The sequence below is a fragment of the Primulina tabacum genome, chromosome 11 (assembly GCF_025594145.1).
Source record: "Primulina tabacum isolate GXHZ01 chromosome 11, ASM2559414v2, whole genome shotgun sequence".
NCBI lineage: Eukaryota > Viridiplantae > Streptophyta > Magnoliopsida > Lamiales > Gesneriaceae > Primulina > Primulina tabacum.
Window position 1 is genome coordinate 3773021 of NC_134560.1, and position 23031 is coordinate 3796051.

General features: G+C 34.0%; 4 protein-coding genes and 1 long non-coding RNA gene across 13 annotated transcripts; 2 read left to right on the plus strand and 3 right to left on the minus strand.

Moving 5' to 3' along the window:
• The first annotated feature begins 3626 nt into the window (after nucleotides 1-3626).
• On the plus strand, nucleotides 3627-8824 carry LOC142518357 (putative galacturonosyltransferase 15). Of its 3 annotated transcripts, none has more exons than XM_075621114.1 (7): nucleotides 3627-3799; nucleotides 4002-4373; nucleotides 4515-4558; nucleotides 5832-6017; nucleotides 7135-7716; nucleotides 7811-8113; nucleotides 8263-8824. In XM_075621114.1, exons 2-7 carry the CDS (start codon nucleotides 4106-4108, stop codon nucleotides 8545-8547), a joined length of 1668 nt encoding a protein of 555 aa, XP_075477229.1. In that variant the 5' UTR covers nucleotides 3627-3799; nucleotides 4002-4105; the 3' UTR covers nucleotides 8548-8824. The 3 variants fall into 3 exon arrangements, with proteins under 3 accessions (XP_075477229.1, XP_075477230.1, XP_075477232.1); XM_075621115.1 differs by having other exon boundaries at nucleotides 3633-3851; XM_075621117.1 differs by lacking the exon at nucleotides 3627-3799 and having other exon boundaries at nucleotides 4186-4373; nucleotides 5837-6017.
• Nucleotides 5156-5851, minus strand: LOC142518358 (uncharacterized). The gene is made up of 2 exons (XR_012813530.1): nucleotides 5734-5851; nucleotides 5156-5680 (listed from the first exon to the last, which is right to left on the minus strand). It is a non-coding gene; the product is annotated as an uncharacterized LOC142518358 (long non-coding RNA).
• Nucleotides 8825-9408: 584 nt separating the features above from the next.
• LOC142518356 (zinc finger BED domain-containing protein RICESLEEPER 1-like) lies at nucleotides 9409-13034 on the minus strand. Of its 2 annotated transcripts, none has more exons than XM_075621113.1 (3): nucleotides 12759-13034; nucleotides 9979-11967; nucleotides 9409-9897 (listed from the first exon to the last, which is right to left on the minus strand). In XM_075621113.1, exons 2-3 carry the CDS (start codon nucleotides 11924-11926, stop codon nucleotides 9839-9841), a joined length of 2007 nt encoding a protein of 668 aa, XP_075477228.1. In that variant the 5' UTR covers nucleotides 11927-11967; nucleotides 12759-13034; the 3' UTR covers nucleotides 9409-9838. The 2 variants fall into 2 exon arrangements, with proteins under 2 accessions (XP_075477228.1, XP_075477227.1); XM_075621112.1 differs by lacking the exon at nucleotides 12759-13034 and adding an exon at nucleotides 12087-12736.
• A 1920-nt stretch (nucleotides 13035-14954) lies between these two features.
• On the plus strand, nucleotides 14955-16257 carry LOC142517938 (HVA22-like protein f). 2 transcript variants are annotated; one of them, XM_075620466.1, is made up of 5 exons: nucleotides 14955-15172; nucleotides 15284-15340; nucleotides 15433-15555; nucleotides 15674-15917; nucleotides 15990-16257. In XM_075620466.1, exons 2-5 carry the CDS (start codon nucleotides 15324-15326, stop codon nucleotides 16014-16016), a joined length of 411 nt encoding a protein of 136 aa, XP_075476581.1. In that variant the 5' UTR covers nucleotides 14955-15172; nucleotides 15284-15323; the 3' UTR covers nucleotides 16017-16257. The 2 variants fall into 2 exon arrangements, with proteins under 2 accessions (XP_075476581.1, XP_075476580.1); XM_075620465.1 differs by having other exon boundaries at nucleotides 14958-15172; nucleotides 15314-15340.
• A 1009-nt stretch (nucleotides 16258-17266) lies between these two features.
• LOC142517937 (uncharacterized) lies at nucleotides 17267-22899 on the minus strand. 5 transcript variants are annotated; one of them, XR_012813433.1, is made up of 5 exons: nucleotides 22529-22899; nucleotides 21860-22426; nucleotides 18371-20057; nucleotides 18170-18255; nucleotides 17267-18003 (listed from the first exon to the last, which is right to left on the minus strand). XR_012813433.1 is itself a non-coding variant. In XM_075620463.1 (4 exons), the coding sequence occupies exons 3-4, from the start codon at nucleotides 22271-22273 to the stop codon at nucleotides 18012-18014; spliced, it is 2460 nt and encodes an 819-aa protein (XP_075476578.1). In that variant the 5' UTR covers nucleotides 22274-22426; nucleotides 22529-22575; nucleotides 22738-22899; the 3' UTR covers nucleotides 17267-18011. The 5 variants fall into 5 exon arrangements, 3 of the variants coding, with proteins under 3 accessions (XP_075476578.1, XP_075476579.1, XP_075476577.1); XR_012813432.1 differs by having other exon boundaries at nucleotides 17267-17689; nucleotides 17850-18003; nucleotides 18170-20057; XM_075620463.1 differs by having other exon boundaries at nucleotides 17267-20057; nucleotides 22529-22575; nucleotides 22738-22899.
• Nucleotides 22900-23031: the final 132 nt, after the last annotated feature.

Consider the following 23031-nt stretch of genomic DNA (forward strand, 5'->3'; position numbering starts at 1 on the left):
TTATTTTATATAAAAAAAAAGTCATATATTTTTGCAATTAGTTTTTATATCTATAATATATTATTAAATTTTAGAAATTTAAAATAAATAATTTTGATGTCACGATTTATTTATATATATTAATTAATTGTTAAAATTTTACGTAATATAATCTTTATTCTCTAAATATTTAGCGGTAAATTTAAGAAAAATGCATCTGCCAACATTTCAATTAAGATTCAGTACTTAGACATATTTTTTTAGGAATCAGTACCTGAAAAATGTATACTTTTAGTTTTAACTCTTATAAGACAAAATTTACATTTTTACCCTTTATATTATTTAAATAAATATATTATTTTATTCACAAACATTACATGTGTCTTTTCCATTTAAAATATAATTTTTAAAAAATATTGTTTCTCAATTATCATGGAATAAAAGTAAATAATTATTTTGACATACAAAGTACCTATTATGGGGTTTCAGATACTTGATTTCGCTCTTTGAATACTCCAAATATATAAGAAAATATTGTATTTTCGAGCATTGATTATAAATTCAGTCATTGTTGGTCTTTTAATGAAAAATACATTAGGATGACTTATTCATTTCATTTTATTTAAAAAAAACATAGGTCATCACTCATCATGAAATAAGATTAAATATTTATTTTGACCTACAAAATACTTATTTTGGAGTTCCAAATGTTTGATTTGAATGTCAAAAAATACTCCAAATGTTTAAGAAAATACCAAATGTTTGATTTGATTCTATAAATACTCCAAATGTTTAAGAAAATACTGAATCTTCGAGCTATCACAATAAATTCAATAATTGTTGGTCTTTTAATTGGAAATGCATTAAGATGACTTATTCATGTCATCTAATTTTTGAAAAAACACAGTTTCTCACTCATTGTTGAATTAGAAAAAAGTACTTATTTTGATCGATAAAATACCTATTTTGGGGTTCTAAATATTTGATTTGGCTATTTGAATACTTCAAATGTGTAAAAAAATACTTAAGTTTCAAGTAATATTAAGTGACGTTTGATGGTGTCATTTGTGAAGTTAAAATGTGATACTTAAATTGATACAAATAGTATCTAATTAGAGTCTATAAATAAATGATTTTACCCCGTAAATACTCATATCCAATTATTTGAGAATGCCAAAATATAATTTGAAGTTAATATTAAGTGACATCGATGATGAAATTCGTGAAGTAAAAATGTGATACTTAAATTAATACAAATAATACATAATTCGAGTCCACAAATACTTGATTTTACATTCTAAATACTCAAATTCAATTGAGTATGTCAAAATACATAGTTCGAAGATAATATTGAATGTTATTTGATGATGAGATTTGTGAATAAAAAACGTGCTACCTAAATTGATACAAATAGTACCTAATTTGATTTCACATATACTTGATTTACTTTTTTAAGACTCAATTTTGATTATTTTTGGATATAAAAAATATAGTTTCAAGTAATATTGAGTTACTTTTGATGTGTCATTTGTGAAGTTAAAATATGATACCCAAATTAGCACAAAAAGTATCTAATTCGAGTATATATCAATACTTAATTTTACTATCCAAATGAGAAGTACTTAATTTGAGTTTGCAAATACTTGATTTCGTAAATGAGATACTCACAATATGTATTAAAACACTTGATATTCGAATAAGAAAAGTAAGTTCACCAAGTGTTGGTATTTTTATAGAATATACATTTGGATGACATATTCATCTAATTTAATATTTTAAAAAAAAAACAAATTCTCAACTAAATATGAAAATTTTAAAGTACTTATTTTTACTTGAAATGTACCTAATTTGAGTTTGCAAATACTTGATCTCGTAAATGAGATACTCTCAATATATATTAAAATACTGGATATTTGAATAGACAACGTAAGCTCACCAAGTATTGATATTTCTATGGAATAAGCATTTGGATGACATATTCATCTCATTAATATTTTTTTGTAAAAGAAAAAACAAATTCCCAACTAAGCATGTAAATTTTAAAGTACTTATTTTATTTGAGAAATACCTAATTTGATATTGCAAATATTTGATTTCGTATATGAGATACTCATAATATGTAATAGAATATTGGATATTCGAATATATAGCGTAAGCTCACCAAATGTTTATTTTTCCTTGGAAGATGCATTTAGATGACATATTCATCTCATTTAATATTTTTTTGTAAAAAAACAAAAAAAATTCCCAGCTAAGTATTTAAATTTTAAAATATGTAGTTTTACTTGAGAAGTATTTAATTTGAGTTTGTAAATAATTGATATTTTGAATGAGATACTCACAATATGTATTAAAATACTGGATATTCGAATAGGCAACGTAAATTAACCAAGTGTTGTTCTTTTCATGGAAGATATATTGATATGAAGAGTATCTAAATTGGTGAAAGTAAAAATATGATAGCTAAATTGGTACAAAGAGTATCTAATACATATTGTGAGTATCCAGTATTTTAATACATATTGTGAGTATCTTATTTATGAAATCAAGTATTTGCAAACTCCAATTAGGTATTTCTCAAGTAAAACTAAATATTTTAAAATTTACATGCTTAGTTTGAAATTTAATTTTTTTTACAAAAAAATATTAAATGAGATGAATATATCATTCAAATACACATTTCATGAAAAGACAAACAATAACTAAATTTATGGTGATCTTCGTATTTTCTTACACATTCGGAGTATTTAAAGTGTCAAATCAAGTATCTGGAACTTCAAAATATATACTTTATATGTCAAAATAAGTACTTAATCTTATTTCATGATGAATGAACAACTATATTTTTTTAAAAATAAAATGACATGAATAAGTCATCATAATGCATTTTTAATAAAAAACCAACAATGACTGAATTTCTTGTTATTTTTCGAAAATATAGTATTTTTTTACACATTTGGAGTATTCAAATAACAAAATCAAGTATCTGAAACCCCATAATAGGTACTAATATTTTGGTAGATGGAAAACACACAATTAATTTGGTGGATAAAATTATATATTTATTTAAATAATAAAAGGCCAAAAATGTAAATTTATCTCTGTAGGGAGCTAAAACTAAGTTTGTAGAGTTATCAGGTATTGATTTGTAAAAAAAATCATATAGATACTGAATCTTAAACAAAAAATGTACAGAGGTATTTTTTTGAAATTTGCCCAACATTTAACTTATATTCAATTTTAATTTATATTTTTTATTCATATATTAAAATAATAATATAATCTGAGTTATTTTTTATAATAATATTTTGATTTTTTTTAAATATAAACACGACGTGTGCGTCCATGTATGAGTACTAGCTATTATGCACACGCGATGTGTGTGTACAAAATTTTTTTATCATTATCGATGGACTAAAGTGTAATTAATAATTTATGGAGCAACTAAATTGATATTTGAATTGTTGAAATAAAAAAAAATAAATAAAATGTGTGTTGAAATTTAAAAAAATAAAACAAAATAACAAAAAACAAAAATGTAATATTAGTATCATGTAAGGGTAAAATTGGAAAAAAAAATTGGTGTCGTGCTCAAACTTAATAAAATATAATAGATATAATAGATATATAAACCTAGTGATGCCTAATTCTGACGTAGGGCTAGTAGTGAGTGACCTCATCTTTGCTGGGACAAAAAGTCAACACACAGTGACATACAGATGGAGACTCGAATAAATTCATGGATATGATCTCTCTCGCACACGCAAACACTGATGCCGTTGCATAAAGTTCGATCCTCAGCTTTATTGAATTCCAAAAGGTAATTTGATTGTTGCGTTGCCTTTTCAGTTTTCTCACAAATTCAAGCACAAGTAATTAGTCCAGTTCCTACATGAACTCTCTTTTTTGTTTATTTCTGTTCTGGTGTTTGAATGATAGGAATAAGTATGCTTTTGGATTAATTTGCTCCTTTTTTTCGTAAATCACTACCGATGTTTATGCTGCGATGAATTTTCTCGCAGGTGCGAAGATTTTGGAGTTCTGGTTGAAAAGAAAATCAATGGAATGGATCTGAAGCGGAGATTTAAAGTCTGATGGGCGTTTTTAAAGAGGAGCAGCAGGAATCATGGCTCGTAATATGAAGCTTTACATATCCACGACTAGGACTAAGAGAGTTGCGGCATACAGTGCCGCCGCAGAGGGCGCCGGCGTTGGAGGTACTCGGAGTGAGTTGAAAGGGAAGAATCCGCCATCGATTGCGTTCGGCCGCCGATTATACCATCGGGCGGCGATTTTACCGGTGTTGCTGTTGTTTGGGCTGGTGTTGCCTTTACTCTTCGTTAGAACTGCTTTTCTAGTACTTGAATCCGCCGCTCTTTGCTCTTCCTCCATCGGTAATTTTAGGCCTTTTAATTTCGTTTCCCTTTCAATTCTTCGATATAATCTTCGGAAAAAAATTTTTGGAATAAATATAATCTTCAAATTTTACTTTTATTAGTTGGGTAAATTGTAATTGCGCATACATGACCATGTAGGATGTATGACGATAAGGATTTTTGGCGGGAGCGATGCTGCTCTGGTAAGTTAAAGTGCTTCTTCTCAGCTAAGGGAGTGTTTGCACATTCACTAAAAAAAACATTGTTTGATTTTAGCTTTAAAAAAAAGCAGTTGTATTTTTAAAATTCTTATTCTGGTTAGAAATTTAATTTAAATCTTAAAGCTGGTATTCTGATTTTTTATTACAATCTAATCTATTCTATAAAATTGATCATTTCTACAAAAGCGTAATCTTTTGCAAAATACTTGCAAATCACTATGCATGAAAGCTTTGCCTAATTAATTGATATTATGCGAAATTTGGACGTCCTAGCAAGCACAAATACTTACTTTTACTGTGGTTGATATTCAATGGGCAAAAGATTATGGACAAATTACTGAAATTGTACGAGGATCGATTTTGCGTCTGTAAATCGGACTAAAAGGCGAGTGGGTACAAATAATTTCGCGAGTGTCGGTATACAGCCTTCACCCGGTGCTTAGGTAAAAAGTTGGCAAGTTGCACTGCCGACCGATTTGTTAGTCGAACTTGATCTTATTTATTCCCTCTCATCCTTCATTTGATAATGATGTTAATAAATCGTGCATGGGTCGTCTTTGACGTGACATGAGATTAGGATTTTTATTTTTTTTGAGGTGAAAATGAAAGTGAGATTTTAATTACCTTTTCTTGTTCATTCATCATTACAGTTGAAAATTTAAATTCCTGCTCTTCTTTTAGATTTGCGTAATACCCAGACGTTACATCAGGTTGAAATTTGTGTCCGAGAAGTTTTCTTTTCAATTTGATCATTACATTTAGAATTTACCCCGAACTTTAACTTTTTCATCTGGAGTAATTTGAATATCTGAAAGATGAAAATGATCCATCCAATGAAATCAATGGATTATCATATGTTTCGACATCACATGCATAATGATTTTTTTTAGAAAATGAAGATTATCTTTTAGATTTTTTTTAAAAAAGGAAAGATCCAGGATTAAGGTACTTTGACTTTTCGTGAACGGACAATTATGATAGAAAAACAAATGTGGGAAGAACTCCTCCAACCCCACGGAGGACATTCTGATGTGATTAAATGCTGGGTTTCCAAATCTTGTCGTCGAAACATCAAGCCTGGGTTTTTGATCCGATGAATGTAAACTTTAAAAAAAAATTAAAAAGAAGCCTGGGTTTTGGATCCGTTGAATGTAAACTTTAAAAAAAAATTAAAAAGATTACACCAGTATTGTAATCATGTTTTGCTTATGATTTTCTTTCATTTGTTTTCTATTTTGTGGCACTCCTTAAAAAGCTCAGAGAAGAGCTGACACGGGCTCTACTGGAAGCAACCACTAGTAATGGTGAGTATGGGGGTGGAGTCGGAATTGGAACAATGGAGAGTTCAAATCGAGTACCAGTTACATTCAAGGATCTTGTGGAGGACATGGCGTCCAACAAACAAGACGTTAAAGCCTTCGCTTTCAAGACCAGAGCCGTGGTGAGTTAGCAAACATTAACTGCCATTTATTGCAGCCCATCGTCCTATTGGCTATTGCTATTACCTATTCTTGTGTTCTTTTTCACTTGATTATTACTGACGTTAATGTCCACTCTCATTATTTGCGTGCAGTCCCTGTCGTGCCATTGTTAGGCATAAATGGCTCCCACTTATTTTTTACCTGAAACTATAAGGTATTACCCAAGCCACTTGCTTCAGAGTGGAATATTGCCTTAATCGGGGGGCCCTTCTATTTAGCCATTTTCTCATCTCAACCGTGTTCTTCTGAGGTCACCAGATTCTTTTTGATAATTATGAATTATCTAAAATTAAAAATTAATCTCAAAACGCCACCTTTGACCGTGTCTGAGAAATTCGTTGTTTCACCTAAAAAAAGAAAAAGAAATTCGTTGTTTAATTTTTAGCAGTGTGTGAAAGTTGGTGTTATGCGGCTAGGTAAAGTACTAGGTTTCGTAATTCCCTTCAAATCACTTCATTCATGCCTACTTTTTTCCTTCCGGGTTTATAGGTCCTTCAAAGTAAAAGATGCTTTCAGTGCACCATAATCCTCACTGTGGTCGGCATAAAGACATTAATAATGCTTGGATAGATTACTAGAGGAAACCAAACAAAAACGAAACCGACAAGCTATTTACTTTCGAGGATGCACTACAGAAACAAAGAGAAGTTTATCGATCCCACACATGAAGATGCAATATTAACAATCATAAAAAAAAGGATGGATTTGGAATCCTGAGGACCACTCTTTCAAATATGGCGATTTTAAATATTATCTGTGCTTTTCTGCCACAAGGTTAAGCCATACATACAATGAAAAACCGACAATAGTACTGCTCAAATAATTTAAGCCATGCATGGTCACAAGGACTCGACATATTATTGGCTGAAGCCTGAACTAGCTAGCATCTCTTTAGTTACCGATGAAGTTTCAAATATGTAGATCATGAATGTATTTTATCAACATATGTTTTTTGACGTGATCTTATATGCTAATAAAAAGAAACGTTTCTCTCGAGGGTATTTGTTGACATATACGTAATCATTGCTTTAACCATAATCAAATGACCTTCACTGAGCTTTTGTATTTTATGCGCAGATTGAGAAGATGGAACACACGGTTAAAACAGCTAAATGGCAGGAATCCGTTTACTGGCATTTAGCTGCTCATGGAGTACCCGACAGCATGCACTGTCTTTCTCTTAAGTTGACCGAAGAGTACGCCATAAATGCAGTGGCTCGTTCTCGTTTACCTTTGCCTCGATATGTTTACCGCCTCACCGATACTTCATTTCAACATGTTGTTCTTCTAACCGACAATGTCCTGGCTGCATCTGTTGTAATCTCCTCTACCATTAAAACTTCGATCAATCCCAAAAACTTGGTATTTCATGTGATCACTGATAAGAAAACATACACTTCAATGCATGCATGGTTTGCATTGAACACGATAGATTCTGCAGTCGTTGAAGTCAAGGGCTTGCATCAATACGAGTGGTCTCATGATGTAAATGTCGGAATTAAGGAGGTGTTCGAAATTCATCGCCAGATCATGAAGTACAATTTGAGAAATCTAAAGAAGGGAGGCTTTGATAACAAGGAAGATTATGATTACAAACTAGGTGTCCTAATCCCCAGCAGCTTTTCACTTTTGAATTACCTCCGTATTTATCTCCCTGAGGTAAATACCTGAATTTATATCATGGACTGATTATGAAAACTCATCATCCTTGCGAATTAAATTTCATCTGGTGTTCAATTTCATTATCTCCCAGCTGTTCCCAGATCTTGACAAGGTAGTGTTATTGGATGATGATATTGTTGCACAACATGACTTATCATCTGTCTGGGACTTGGACCTCAATGAAAAGGTTGTAGGTGCAGTTGTAGATTCATGGTGCGGACATGACTGTTGTCCAGGAAGAAAATACAAGGATTACTTCAATTTTACAGATCCAATCATAATATCTAACTTGGATCCTGATCATTGTGGATGGCAATACGGGATGACTATCTTTGACCTCAAAAAATGGAGGAAGACTAACATCACTGCAGTATATCACCAATGGCTCAAACATGTGAGTATCTTCCTCCCACATTGGGAGTGGTCAATTAATCAACAGAAAGATTTAGAAGTATATATATATATATATGAACATATAAATTGCTTTTTCCTAATCAAAAAGGTTGTCATGACCGTTTCATTATTCTTTCACATGTTTTGTAGAACCTAAATTCTGGTTTTGTACTATGGCATACCGGAGCACTTCCTCCGGCCTTGATTGCTTTCAAAAACCATGTGCATCGCATTGATTCTTCATGGCAACTGGCTGGTTTGGGTCATCGTTTCCACCAAGTTGATAAACAGATGTCAGAAGCTGCGGCAGTTGTACACTTTAGCGGGCCAGCAAAGCCGTGGCTAAAAATTGCGTCCCCTGAGGTAAGAGACCTTTGGACTAGGCATCTAAATTTCTCGATCGAATGTATAAGAAGCTGTGGCATAGCGGGCTAAAGGGATAAATCTATACCCCATAGCTTAAATTTTGAGTTACTTGTTACTGTTTTAGGCCATGGAGTATCCTCTGTGACAGAGAGAAGTAGGTTTAGCCTTCAGTCTCGTCACAGGCCATGCTCCCTAGCTTGTTGATAAGTAACAGTAGAAGAAGGTAAACGAAAATCATTTACATGCAAAATCCATATATCAAACACAAAGTTATTGTAGGAATGGCATGATCCACGTACATTTGTATTTTTCCATTAAAGAAAAAATATATTTTCATGATCCTTTAGATATTGTTTTATTTCGCTTACATCGCTCACAAGTGATGCCCTGTCTGATGTTTAGTCTTTGAGTTGGTGTCGTACTTAACAGCTACCCGACGGCGAAAAAATGACTACGGTTGGCTTGAGAATGTGTTAAATGAAGTATGTTTTAAAGAAATTATGTCAGCGATGATGACATTTTTACTTTGAACATGAAATCATCCAATTGTTGTTTATGAGATGTTTTAAAATATAAAATATAACATAAGTATGTTTAGAAAAAAGGAAACATGAAAAAAATATGATTGTACACGAAAATGTGAAAACAGATATAAATGTTTTGTAAAACAAAACCGAACCTGGCCTTTTATTCACAGGCATGTTAAACTTGTCGGCACATCAATAAACCGAATAATTTTATGGGTGAAAACTGATATCCATACCAGAAACTTCAGAAGAAACAAATACTATAATATACTTGTGGTCAGTTATATATTTGGAATCATTGAAAATTATTTTATTTATACAAAAATAAAAACTAATTAACATATAAGCGCATCTTGCTTAGTCATAGATCATCACCACGCACATATACCTAGCTCCAAAAAAATTTTCAAATTCGTATATACTAGATTCCTTAAAATAAACCTAGCTCGTTCCTATACATTCGCTCCTCATTCTTAACACCAAATGGATGAAATCATCGCAAGCAAAGGTTCTACTTGTAACAGCTAGATAAAACATTTGAATAATTTAAAGTCTTGTACTGTTTTCATCGATCATTCCCTGGTTAGCACAAGGATTCGAAACGATTCGAAACCCACCCTCCATTCTAACGCTATTCCTCTACAAGAAGTGTGCCTTTTGATAATAAATGATGAATCCCACTGCATCTACCAATGATACTCAACATGTTGCTACTTCACTGAGTTCTACACGGAAGTTATATCTACCAAATAAAGCTTTCTAATATTTCCTAGAAAAATGCTGACGAAATTTGTAGATGGCAGCCGAAAACAGAAAATTTTATCAGAAATATGTTAGTTTGCATCGTAGCGCAACACAAAGGTAGGGGTCGGGAGAGATTTCGACTCTGTCACTGCAGAATGGAGAAAAGTTATCTGTTAGCTGCAACTACACAAAACTCACAAAAAGAAATGTGGCAAAAAAACACAGCTACCTTCAAATCCATACTGCATCCAATCCTGGGAACACAGCATAGCTTGCAAACTATCTGGCTTGAGTGAATTCCAGCAGTGATTAAGGGCCCTATCTCGAAAATCAAATAGAGACTCATGGGATACTTTCGATATTGGAATCCCTAAAATGTTGCGTGCCATCATTGACAGCACAGGATATCTTGGTTCGTGAACCTTCCACCAATTCAATATACTGAAATCAACACTTCGTGGGAACAGGGGTTCCTCCAAATACTTGTCTAGGTCAGATTTTATGTTTTGGTTAACAGAATTTTCGTGCAGGAATCGGTCAAAGCCAGTAAGCCTATCCTTAACAGCACTACCACTCGTTTCCGAATTTGAACATTGACCATGAGCCGCTAATGGGTTGTAGTTAGCAAGACCATTGTACAAAGCTTTGATACAATTTGAAACAATATCTATGCAATCTAGAGCAGTATCACCATAAATTTGCGGATAGTAGTACTCCACTAATTTCATTTTGAATCTGGGATCTAAGATGGCTGCAATGGCCATAATCAAGCTGCATTTTTTCCAATATTCGTCAAATTTCGTTTTCAATTTCAATGCTAAACTGCTAACGAAATCATCTGACTTCTGGCACCACTCAATCAGCTGTAGATGAATGTCACAAATCTCAGCAAAGTATGAATTAGCAGTGGAATGCTTGCCTCCCGCAAAGACATTGGAAACTTCATGAAAGAACTTCAAGATACTAGTGATAGCTCGCAGTCTGTCCCAATCTAAACAAGATGGGAATATTGAGAAGCTAGGGTCATGTTCTTGCAATTGAGAGAGTGCTTCTTTGTACTCTAAAGCAGTTTCAAGCATTGAATATGTTGAGTTCCATCGAAATGGGTTATCAAGTGATAAGAGTTGCTGGCAATTAGCCCCAACTAATCGAACTATCTCTTCAAACTTTTCTCTAGTGGCTTGTGAATTTTGAACAAACCGTATAGCTTCACGAACTTTGTCACTGATCTCTCGTGATGTTCCGAGGACATCTTGGACTAACAACTTGACGGTATTTGCTGCGCAGCGTACATCAAATAATTGGCCCTCACATACCAGTAACTTGCGCTGGCTGAGTTGGTCTCTGATTCTATACACAATCCTGTCATAGGTGGAACAGTTATCAACTGTCAATGAGAACAACTTTCTATCAATATCCCAGTTCCTAAGATTTGTCATGATTACTTCCGAAAGCAAGTCTTCAGCTTGAAAGGGATCAATGGCTAAAAAGTTCAAAACCCTCTTCTTTAGTTCCCAAGAATCATCGATAAAATGTGCAATCAAACTCAGATACGCTGTATCTCCATTAGAAGTCCATCTCTCAGCACTAAGGCTGACTTTCCCAGGCAGTTTATCAAGCTCCTCGTATATTCTATGTTTCTCTTTTCTATAGATCTCCATACAGTCAGCCTGAACTTTATCAACAGTCACAAGATCAAACAAGGGCTGAAGATTTCGAACAAATGTCTTGAAGCCTATATCCTCAACCATGCTCAATGGATAACCATGCATAATGATCATGCGTGCAAGATCTGTCTGACTCTTCCTCTGATCAACATTGAAACTCCCCATGCTCATATTTCCACTTTTTAGCCCTTGTTCACAAGTATTACTTGCAACAGTTACCATCTCATTCTTTATTTGAACTGAGTTGTACTTGGTAAGGGCAAGGTTGCTTTGCTTTCTCTTGCCCCTTGTCAAGAATTGAGTAATGTCGTGGTTTGATCTTTTATGGCACCTAGTTAAATGATTTCTCAAATGAGATGTTCCACTGGTACTTGACCCGCTAAGTATTCTTTTACAGTGCCGACAGACGGCCATGTATGTTTCACCTCTTTTAACTCTATCAAAATCATTCCAGACAACAGATTTCAATCTACTAGAGTTAACAACGACAGCTTCATCAGGGCCATCCATTTGCTTTAAATGATATTCCTCCTCCTTAGGCTCTGAAAAACCTGAAAACGTAAATTAAAGAAACCATGACAAACTTAAAACAACCAAGAGCATGCTTGTTCGGATCATTTCCTTTCAAAAAGGGTAAAAGAAAGAGGAAAATAATGTAAAATAACAATACTCTGAAAGAGGAACATTAATGTTGTATGGTGCCTCCAATTCTAGATTACAATTTAGAAAGTGACCAAAAATTCATTCTTGGCCGGAAACTGTCATTTGTGCGTCAACAATTCTCCTATGGCTAACCCAAAAACATAAAAAAGGAGTAAAAGCCATAAAAAGATCACTGCAACAATCAGACCAGTTCAATTTACACGAGTTAAAATCCAGCAACATTAAGAAAAATTGCTCCCATTTCGAGCTAAAAAAATAAAAAAATCTAACATTCGAACAAAATTTCAATATTATATAATGACAGATGCATTAATTCCAATCCATCTTCAAACTTTCGGAGGTAAAATTTAATGATAGGAGAATTGATTTAAAAACCGAAAAAACGAGAGAAGAAAAAAGGCCAGCCCGTATCCTGTTTGCTAAAATACCCGAACATTGATATTATAAGAAACCGACCCGACGAGTTAATGAACTTTTCGGGTTAATCCGGAAACTGCTCACAAAACCCTAACATCGGATTGATCCATACCCGTTCAACGTCAGTTCAATTTTTAATCGTATTATCATCATCATTGAACCTAAGACATTACCACGATCACCACTCGGAGTTCAGATAATATCCACATCACCCAAATCACACATGGCTTCGTCGCAGATGCTAAGAAAGGGATAAACTTACAGCGAACCGGAGTCAAATCAATAGTCGGAGCAAGAACTAGGGTTTCTACAGCGGAATGTCTTCAATCCATGGATGCGGCGGACTACAAAATCTTGTTTGGGCTAAGTCTGTTGTCAAATTTGCTTGAGAGAGTGAAATGGAAAAGTTCAGAAGAGCCGATTTAATTTGGGGAAATTATTTCTCAGCCAAGCGCCAACCCGATTACGTAATCAACGGCTCTTCTTTTGGGCTTGATCGTTTCGTATGCTAAAATTTGAGGCCCAGTTCGAGCCCACTTTACAGTTAATCGTTTTTGTTCCAGGAATATAAGTTAAATTAATTAAGGAGACTAAAAAAATAATTAGTCAACTAGGCATTGCTAAAACTAATTTTTTTTTTTAAAAAAAGCAATAATATTATAATTAGAGTGAGGATTAATACAAATAAATTGCCCCCGCCTATCTATATTTGAAAAAAGAAAAATAAAACTAGCTGATGACAATTAGCATCCACCCACACAAGACTTTTAGGTTGAGTTAAGTTAGGTTTGGTTAGGTTAAAAGTGTGCATGACTAAATGAGAATGACAAGTTTCTTGTGAGACTATTCATGAGACTGATACATTAAAAGTATTTGCTCTGAAGTTTTTCGTGTGATCTGTTTATCACTTTGTGCAGATGCTAAAGTTTTTTGTGTGATCGGTTGATCACTTTGTGCAGCTTCTAGAGTTTTCTCTGGGCATACATAGAGTTCAGAGTTGGAGATTTTCATGTGAAGAGTTTGTATGATTGATTCACATAATTACAGTGTTGCTGATTGGTGTTGACAACACTCGAAGAACAATACTGTGTGTAGTGTTGGGTGAAGAGTGATTTCGTTTGGTTTTAAGCAATACGATTTTTGGTTTATGCATATAGTATTTGGTTTGAGTTTTTGATGTATTTTAATTCTTTAGAGTGTCAATGAATTTAGTTTTGTTAATTTCACTAGTATTGTTTTGTGTAATTTCTAGTGAATTTTTGTCATGAGATACGAATACTTGTGCACATTTAAATATGTTGTTTATTTATTGAAATTTTACATGTGTGTTAAATAATTAATTTCCGCTGTATGTTGTGTATTAGTGTTGACAACACCAGAGCACAACATTAACTTCTGATACACATATCATAATTTATTTCATGTTCGTTTATGATCAACAACACCTTTTCATTGTTGATTGCTTATTATAGTCTACTTAATAACTACAAGTTCTCAAATCTAAAGACCAGTACTCAGGTTTGAACTCTATTATAATAATTTCAAAAAAAAAAAAAACATCAACCAAAGACTCAGGAAATTGGTCACTTCTTCTTTCACTATAAATCATATAATAACATGAAATGTAAGGGATTAAGATTACACATTAAATTTTGGAAAAAATATTAGTAAATTTTATTGTATAAAACGTAAATTAATAGAAAACAGGAGGGTTTTTTTTTTTTTTTTTTGATTGCTTTTTAATCCCCCCTCAGTATCCAAGTTCTACGGAAACCATTACTTGTTGACAGAATTTTGAAATCGACACACATATTGTGATTATTGAAATCGAAGAGGCATGGTAGACTTTGGTCGAGAATAATGAGAGAGAAAACTTTTTAAGCATGAACATAAAATATACTATTTATGTCTCAAATATAAAATTCACATTTATTTTTTATTTGTACCATGCAAATATATAGTATAGTATCTATATTTATATTATTTACATGTTTTTTTTACCAATATTCATTAAATATGTTATTTATTTTAAACAAGCTTTTATATCATAGAACTCGTTAAATAAGAGTAAAATGACTATAAAACTAGCTTTTCCAATAATTTTTTAATTTGCGTGAAAATACAAATAAATCTAAATATATAATAGTGAGAGGTATGTAAATACTAGAGAAATTAATTAGTGATCTCAAAAAATTATTTTTTGTGATTTAATATCAAAATTAAATGGGGGGTCGAGTACCCCCATTAATTAGCTTATCAAGATTTCAGGCTCAAAGCAAAAAGTGCATGCTACGCATTAATATTTGTTAATATATTTCATTCAAAATTTACATGAAAAATCTTTACTTTTATGAAAAAGTTCCACCAGCTATTCTATATAGTGCGTGGTGGGGTGGGTTTGGACGTGTGTGGGGTTCTTTATCCTTTTCTTGATATCACCTTTCTACCACATAATTTTGTCGGACATATACTTTACTTCATACCATTAAATTCCAAACCCAATACCTATGATCTACAAATGCAAAGGTTTAGAATAATATAACATATCGCAAGTCAAGAGCTAATCCTATATTTCACGGAAGGAAAAAGTTCATTGTTTTGGAGTAGAGAAGAAAAGAAGAATTTGGTCATGGGTTTTCTCGGGACAATCGCAAGGAATTTGGATACACTTGCTGGGTATTGTTTTCAATAATCAATTCTTGAATAGAAATAGTTTTTTTTTTCAAGAAAATTTTCTTCCACTCCTAGTTTACAAATTTAAACTGTATTATCATTAATACTTAACAGCAATTTTACTTTGTTTTGATTGTGAAGCAGACCTGGAGTGATGCTGCTTTATCCCCTGTAAGATCTGACAATACGTTTAATTCTTGATGTTTATTTGTTTCAACGATTGATGAAATAACATGCGGCCAAAATTTTCAATGGATCAACAGATATGCATCCGTGAGAGCAATTGAGAGCCCTTCAACACTAGATGATCAGCAGTGGTTGACATACTGGGTCCTGTACTCTTTCATGACGTTGTTCGAGCTTTCTTGCTGGAAGATACTTGAATGGTAATTCATGTTTATTATTTCTGTCATATATTCATACAACTTACTGGTATTTATAGGTCGATAGAAAGTTGTAAACATACAAATGTCAACTTAAAATGCATGTTGAATGTGAACACAGGATTCCGATATGGCCATATACGAAGCTGTTATTTTGTTTGTGGCTGGTGCTGCCAGTTTTCAATGGTGCAGCTTATATATATGAGAATTTTGTGAGGAAGTATGTGAATATCGGGAGTGTCATCTCAAATTATCCCGAGGGACAGAGGAAGGTTCTACTGATGATGAGTCCTGATGCAAGAAAGTCTGTTGAAAGTTACATCGAGAAATACGGGCCAGAAGCCTTTGAGAGAGTAATCAAAGCGGTAAGAAAGCAATCAAATGATAGCCCCAACCCCAAGCAAAAACACCAGATGATTCAATTATTTTTGTTTCAGGCTGAGAAAGAAGCAAGGAAACACTGATGCATGGAACATATATCAAGTCATATAAAGCCAGAGAATGCGGTGAAGGATACAGGAGAGTAGATCATCAATAAGTATAATACTTGTAAATTTTTCGGATTGGAATTTAATTTAGCATACAGGATCTTAAATAAAACCAGTACTTGTATCTAACTTTGATGGAACTAAGTAATAGGCCAGAGGACCAAATATGTGATTTTTACCAGTTGTATTGAGTGAATTGTTCTCCTTTTGAGCATAATGGTTATCTTTCTGTCATGATGGTTCATAATTTAGATTTCTACAGAAAGGCTGAAAAGTCAGAAGAGGCTGTTTGGCTTTGATATAATTAAAATGTTTACCGATCATCTTTGCACAATGGATACAAATAAATTGTGTTCTTGATTGAGTTCACAGATACCAGAAACAGTATTCACCACATCATTTTTCCATTTCCAGAAATAATTTCTCATCCCCACAACAAGAACATATGTTAGCATTTATTTATTGTTCTCCTTCCTCTTGTCAAATTTTCCTTCATCGCCACATCTCTCCACATAATTTATTAATTTTAACTAAACTTTTCATCGTTTATACAAAGCACTCTATAATTATATTTAAAATATATTATTTTAAAATTTTAAAATTATTTATCCAACCATTTTTTGCAAGATTTGACACGTTACAATTTTATTGTCTGAAACTAAAACCATACTTCCCTTAAAAGTCTCCTCCCAGGGCAAAACCAAACATCATGATTACCTTTTTTTTCCTCTGGTAGTGAAGATTCAGTTTCTGATGTGTAGATTTTAATGACAATGTTAAGTTTTTACCTGAATAAAATTATCTATAGAGTGCGGTAATCAATCTGACAGAAAGTTACGGGCCAAGACTTTTATATATATCCAGGAACCCACTATATTCCGAGACATATCTTCTTTCTTTGCCTCACAATCCGCATCAATGACTATACTTGCGAGATAATCAACATATACCATAAGTTATTCTCAGGACAGGATAAATAAGCAACAAAGCATGGGCTATATAACACCATCAGATTAGAAAAAGATGGACTGACATATCATACCTGAGTGGTATGATCTCAACTATGTGGTTTGAGGTTCATATACCTGCTTGTCTATTTGACAAACCGGAATGTCTTTCAAATTGCAAGGAGGAGTGATGTATTAAACTGGAGTGTATATGACCGCCGCAAGATCCCGATGTTGAGGTTTGAGGTCATATCTGCTTGTATATTCAACAATCTGCAATGTCTTTCAAATATACTTGCACATGAAGCAAATTGCAAGGTACATAGTTCCACAAATTTCAGCTTTGACGGAAATCACAAGCCAAGTGTACATACAAATTCTTATTTTTAACTGATGCAAAAGGGAGCATACCCCGTGCATTGCAGGAAAAAAATGCATTGAAAGAAGTAAATATGATCGGATTCAAGGTTGACTAATATGATCGGAACAGTACTAAAAACTGTAGATTTTCATGCTACAAAAAACTGAAATCTGCTGTTGTTGTCGCAAGGGGACCTGCTGCTGCTTTGATCCAAACGTTGGCAAATCTTCGGTATATGTTTGTTCCAGCTGTCAGCGTAGCATTAAATGAACTTGAAAATTGCAATATCACTGAAGAATAATTCTTGTTCATTCTTACCAAGCCCGTATTCACCACCTCTCCTATGTTTTTCAAAAAAAAGAATTGTGTGAACGGTTTTATCAATATCTTGAATGTCGTCTTCGAATCTAATACTCACAGGCTTCGACGGGACGTTGAGAATGTTATTGAAATCCTAAACTAGAGATCTTCTTGGGAGTAAAGGAGAAAATTTTGACACACCTAAAGTTGCTTTTATGGCTTTCTTGCTGTGATGAAGTCCTCAAGTGTAATTCTGACCAGATCCTTTATCCAATTTTCTTTTGGTTGCAATATATTTTTTGCCCAGCAGATCTGTCTACCCATGGGATGGCAATAAACTTTAGGTTAAGAGACGCTGAAAAATCAATCCAACAGATTAGTTTCAAGCATTGCAAGTGAACGGTGACCGCCAAAAGTACAATTTGAGTGACAGTATCTGAAAAATCTTCCCTCCTCTAAAACATCAACAAACAATGGGCTCGGATTCAAAGAACTTCGAGTCTGAGAAGATAGGACTTCACCTTCAATATCCGGGTGCATGAAAGGAAATCTGATGGCTGATTTAGGAGTGTGAAGCCGATTCTGCTTGTTTTTCAGTTCATTGGACCTACATATAAAAAGGGGGTGTGAGTCCTGAAGAGCAAGTATTGGTGTGGGTAGCTCAAGGCTGAATATCTGGGATTTACATTGTCTCGTCAAGGCCTCAGGGAATTCAGGCTTACTTCTGTTTACTGTGAATGAAGCATCTGGAGAGACAGTAGCATATAAAGTCTGGACAGGAAGATTATTCTTGTGCATTCTAGTTTGATCATGAAACTGAGGGAGAGAATGCATACTTTCTGAAGTGAATTTTATTTCTGATGGACAGGTCAAAGTGTCTCTGAGTTCTCCTAATCTTCCACCAACTATAAATTCTTTGCCCATCAAACGGACTGTTGAAATAATCTTCTCATTTCCTTGGAACTTCTGGAAACCTAAGTCACAATTTCCTTTCCCATTAGTTTGGCATTTAGAAATATCTAAATTTGACGAAATACCGAGAGGTTTTGCTTTTAGATCGTCCTGAAAAGGATACAAGTTCAACTGATCCGCTGATGTCCTACAACCCCAGTTTCTGCAATCTGAATTATTACCCAAGCATTTTGACATGACATCGCTACGTGTAGATAAACTAAGGGAAGGATCTGCAGTCATGCTTGGTTTCATCTGAGAAAAGTCCCAGTCAACACTTGAATTTAATTTGATCAACTCTCCTTGTAAAGTCAGAGGCAATCCCAAGAAACTTTCAGTTATGCCATATATGCTCCTTTTTTCACAAAGATATCCTCCTTGGTTCCCAGAAGTCGAGCCAGATAAAGAATGCATATATTCCTTTGGAGAAAGACTAGGAAATGTTTGATACGGAGAAGGATGGGGAAATAAATTTGCCATCTTGCTTTGAGATGAAACTTGAGGCATATTGTCGATTTCTCCACTATTATACAGATAAGGAACTGAAGGCTTTTTATATGCATCCAAATAATCCTTCAAACACAACGGATGGAATATTGCACCAGAACTCCGTAAATCTTCAACCAGGCTCCCACAGTTAGAGTTCGATGGATCACACATCATCTTGATATTTTGTGTGTGACAAAAACACTCCAGAGGCATGCAAAAGAATCCAGGAGGATAGGCATTCACTGGAATTTGGGGTGCTTCTTTGAGGCCACTATCAAACAAATATCCTTTTAAGTCGTGCAACATGTTTTGATCTGATGTTACAGACCCGCTAAAAAATTCATTCATTTTGTGCTGCTTTAAGTAGTGTGTTGTATCGATAGAACTCCAATGGGAAGTTGATGGCTCCTTACATGAATGTCCAATGTCAATCTCCTTCTGTGTTCCGTTGGATAGTTCCTCATTTCCACTGGTTTCCCCAAGAGTTGAATCTTTTTCTATCCTCTGAACACCATCTTCACCAAAAGAAGCAGCAACAGCATCCATATCTGAACTATTTAATATCGGTACCTTCAAACATTCTACAGTAAGCAATGATTTTCTCGCCAGTTTAATCATGTCATCCTTTTCGGAGAAAGTAACGTGTTTGTTTTCTTTTTGTTTTCCAAGATGATTCAGTTGAATAGGCTCCTGAAAGATATTTTTTGCTGAATTCTGAACCGAAATTACTTTTGAGTGATTCTTTAAAATACCACGCACGGGAAGTATTTGGTGTTGGTTCTCTGACATCAACTTATAAACATTATGAGCCATGGTCTTCTTATCTGCATCTAAATCACGTGGTCTTGATTTTCTCTTCTGGATCAAAACACGATCATGTATACCATATACTGACTCCTTATTGTATAATGGTATTAAATTTCTGTTAGCATTATCTTGAGTTCGTGACTTGAGCTTTAAACGTTTTTCCTGCCAAGGTTCAGGAAAGATTGAGAACAGAAGGAGAAACTGAAACTTTTCCAGTTAAAGGTTATATGGATAAGAAATTATTATCATTATTAAATTAAGAGAGAAAATATGTAATTCTAACTCCGTAAAACAATATAACAGACACAAAATGCCATAAACCTACAAGTTCTCGTACAAAATAAAGGTTGTAAGATCTTAAAGAAAATAATTGCAAGTCTTTCCAAAAAAGGAAAAAAAAACAGTTAATAGCTATTTAGTACTTAAGCTGCTTTGGCTCTGGTACATTTTATTCTTAACAAATAATTCTAACACGAAAGGACGGAAGGTAAGTATACAATGAAGTGAAGATGAGTTAAGAAGGAAGCCAAAACATGGATTAAGCTTCATCAGGAAAAAAAATCCAAAAACTAGCGATATGTGATGCGACTGGTCAACTGAAAATAAATACACTTTAACAACCAAAATTATTAGTTGAAAAACGTTATTAGTGATATTGTTTCTCTCTTTGCAATTACAAAACCTTTAATATATTTAAGGGCCATGTAACAGGTGAATAGTAAGTGATCTAGTTTCCATAGCCGTCTTTTAAGGCATATATTTCAATAAGGTTGCTTTTGTATTTTGGATTGAAGGATTTGAAAAATGATAATTCTCAAATCCATATAACAAATACATTCTAGTTGTTTGAATGACTCTTAAATCTACGAATTTCAAATCCTTTTATCTACAATTTTATGCTACTTTTCCATCGTACAAAAGCATTTAAAAAATCCTCCACAAAGTAATTTGAAATCCACACATTTAAATCCATTACTTGAACCTTCAACCCAAACATAATTTTTAAAAAAAACTAATCTCGGAAATATCAGATGCCTGAGTGCCATTATTTGAGAGAGCAACAGCATGCATGAGTATCAATCTCTCTCTCTGAAATTATTTGCTTTCACTTACAAACCTATTCCACCTAGTTAATCCCATTTTCACCTTCAAAAACCCTACTTCACCATGCTACCAGTCCTCCAAGGTTAGAGTAAATATAATGTAACAAAGAAGACTGGCATTGAGTATTCCATCTATTCATTTCTTCAACAAAGAGACCACACTGTTTAGTGGCTGACTGAACCCATGTTGAAAGTTGTTCATGTCTACACATTGTTGTAGGTAAGTTTAGATCGAGGATAAACATATGGCAAAGTACTGAAATATGAATCGTCTCAACTTGTAATCATGAAAACTGTCAAATGAATAAAATGGATCGGTGAGATACACCTAAAATATCAAGACATTGATTGTTCAAGAGAAACATATGACATATTGTAGACAAACAACATAATTGATTTAGAACACTTTCAACCTCATAAAAAATATCTACAATACCCGTACTCCACATGCTGGGGCACCATCCCTCTTCCCTAGGTTGCCCAAATCTCCCTAACACGAGATATCTAATAGCAACAAGTACAACAACAAAACTACGGGTTTCATCTTTAAAGGTATGCTACCAGCCTACCAGTATTTTCGCCGATACTGATTCTATTTCATATTAATACAAGTAATGCGGTACCGTATTCTGATTAAATCGTACCAAAAATGAGCATTCATGATTCAACAACTAGATTTGAATTCTCTCAAAAAAAATTAATTAGAATCCAAAAAATTGTACATATCCCCGATATTTTATGCTAAAGTTAATCATCATTCCTCAAGATTTCCTCGATATTTCATGTTGGTAATAAACATTAAATTAAACCTGAAATAGGAGTATGTTGTAAGAAACATATAAGAAAACCGAAACCATTAACCTTGTTTGGAACTAAGATATCCATTTCGCTATCTCCTCTCCTCGTCTTGTTCTTGAAGCTGTCCCTTGCTTTCTTCGTATTCTTCAGCTTACGCAACATAGTTTCCTTATTTTTCTTCTGTTCCTTGCTCTTTTCATTCCTTTTCCCTTTGAGGCCCCACTCGGAATTGACGGAAAACCCATCTAATTCTTGATCGTGATTATCTTTCTCCTCACCACGATTAATCACCCTCTCCACGGAGAGCGGCGCCGCAGCAAAAATCTCCACAATTGACCTCTTCTTGGGAGCCTTTACTACTCCAACACCTTCAATGTCCATATCAGATTCCTCCACATCCTCTACGCCTCTCAAAGAGGTTTCTCCTTTTCCTTCAACAATTTTCTTCATTTTTGAGTTTACGGCATCAATAGCCATTCCTGAACGTGAATATTCGAGCTCATCGAGCCACCAGGAGAATTTCTTGACCGTGATCGGAGGAAGGAATGAATCTACAGTTTGTTCAGTGGCAAAGTCATCAAAGGGCCAGCTTTTACCATGTTAACACTTCTCATCCTCAATGCATGTTCTCTGCAAACAAAAAATTACCCACCACAAAATAAAACGCTTATCGGAAAACCCACGTCGTATCTCAAACAAAACTTTCAAAGATGACATTTTTTTGCTACTCACCGGATAGAAAAACCCTTCTGCATATCGGCGTCCAAAGCTTCCTTCACCTAGAGTGAGAAAGGAGTAAAAAACCAGGCAAGAACGGAAATGTAACCACACGGAAGCTACAGCTTGTAACGAAAGCAACACAAGACTTAAAAAACAAGAAATAAAAATGCACTGCCGGACAAACAAGATTACAAACTTCCCGATAAACCCATGAATTTTACAAGGAAAAATTACAGAAAAAGAGAAGGGAATCGCAAAAGAGAAGTGAGCTAATATTCGTTATGAGAGAGAGAGTGGTAATAACTGGAGACGGAATGGGATGTAGTAAGATGGTGAATTCTTTATGCGTTTTCCCGCTTGAAAAGGAGCAGCGAGGGTGAAGGCGTGGGGTGTGTAGTGGTGATGTCAATCCATTTTTCAGCTCCCTACTTATGACTGAAAGCGACGTATGAGAACCCCACACCGTAACCTGCGTACAAAAACTTTTGTCTAAAACTTATTTATTTTCTTTTCCT

Bases quoted from the DNA above. Each gene is read 5' to 3' on its own strand.
- LOC142517937 (XM_075620463.1), bottom strand. From the start codon at position 22,273: ATGGCTATTGATGCCGTAAACTCAAAAATGAAGAAAATTGTTGAAGGA. The intron at 20,058-21,859 runs GTTAATGGTTTC...GAACCTTGGCAG, and splicing joins ATATCTTAGTTCCAAACAAG to GAAAAACGTTTAAAGCTCAA.
- LOC142517938 (XM_075620465.1), top strand. From the start codon at position 15,126: ATGGGTTTTCTCGGGACAATCGCAAGGAATTTGGATACACTTGCTGG. The intron at 15,173-15,313 runs GTATTGTTTTCA...ATTGTGAAGCAG, and splicing joins AATTTGGATACACTTGCTGG to ACCTGGAGTGATGCTGCTTT. The intron at 15,556-15,673 runs GTAATTCATGTT...ATGTGAACACAG, and splicing joins TGCTGGAAGATACTTGAATG to GATTCCGATATGGCCATATA.
- LOC142518356 (XM_075621112.1), bottom strand. The intron at 9,898-9,978 runs GTAGCTGTGTTT...TCCATTCTGCAG, and splicing joins GATGCAGTATGGATTTGAAG to TGACAGAGTCGAAATCTCTC.
- LOC142518357 (XM_075621114.1), top strand. From the start codon at position 4,106: ATGGCTCGTAATATGAAGCTTTACATATCCACGACTAGGACTAAGAGA. The intron at 4,559-5,831 runs GTAAGTTAAAGT...CTCCTTAAAAAG, and splicing joins GCGGGAGCGATGCTGCTCTG to CTCAGAGAAGAGCTGACACG. The intron at 6,018-7,134 runs GTGAGTTAGCAA...TTTTATGCGCAG, and splicing joins CTTTCAAGACCAGAGCCGTG to ATTGAGAAGATGGAACACAC.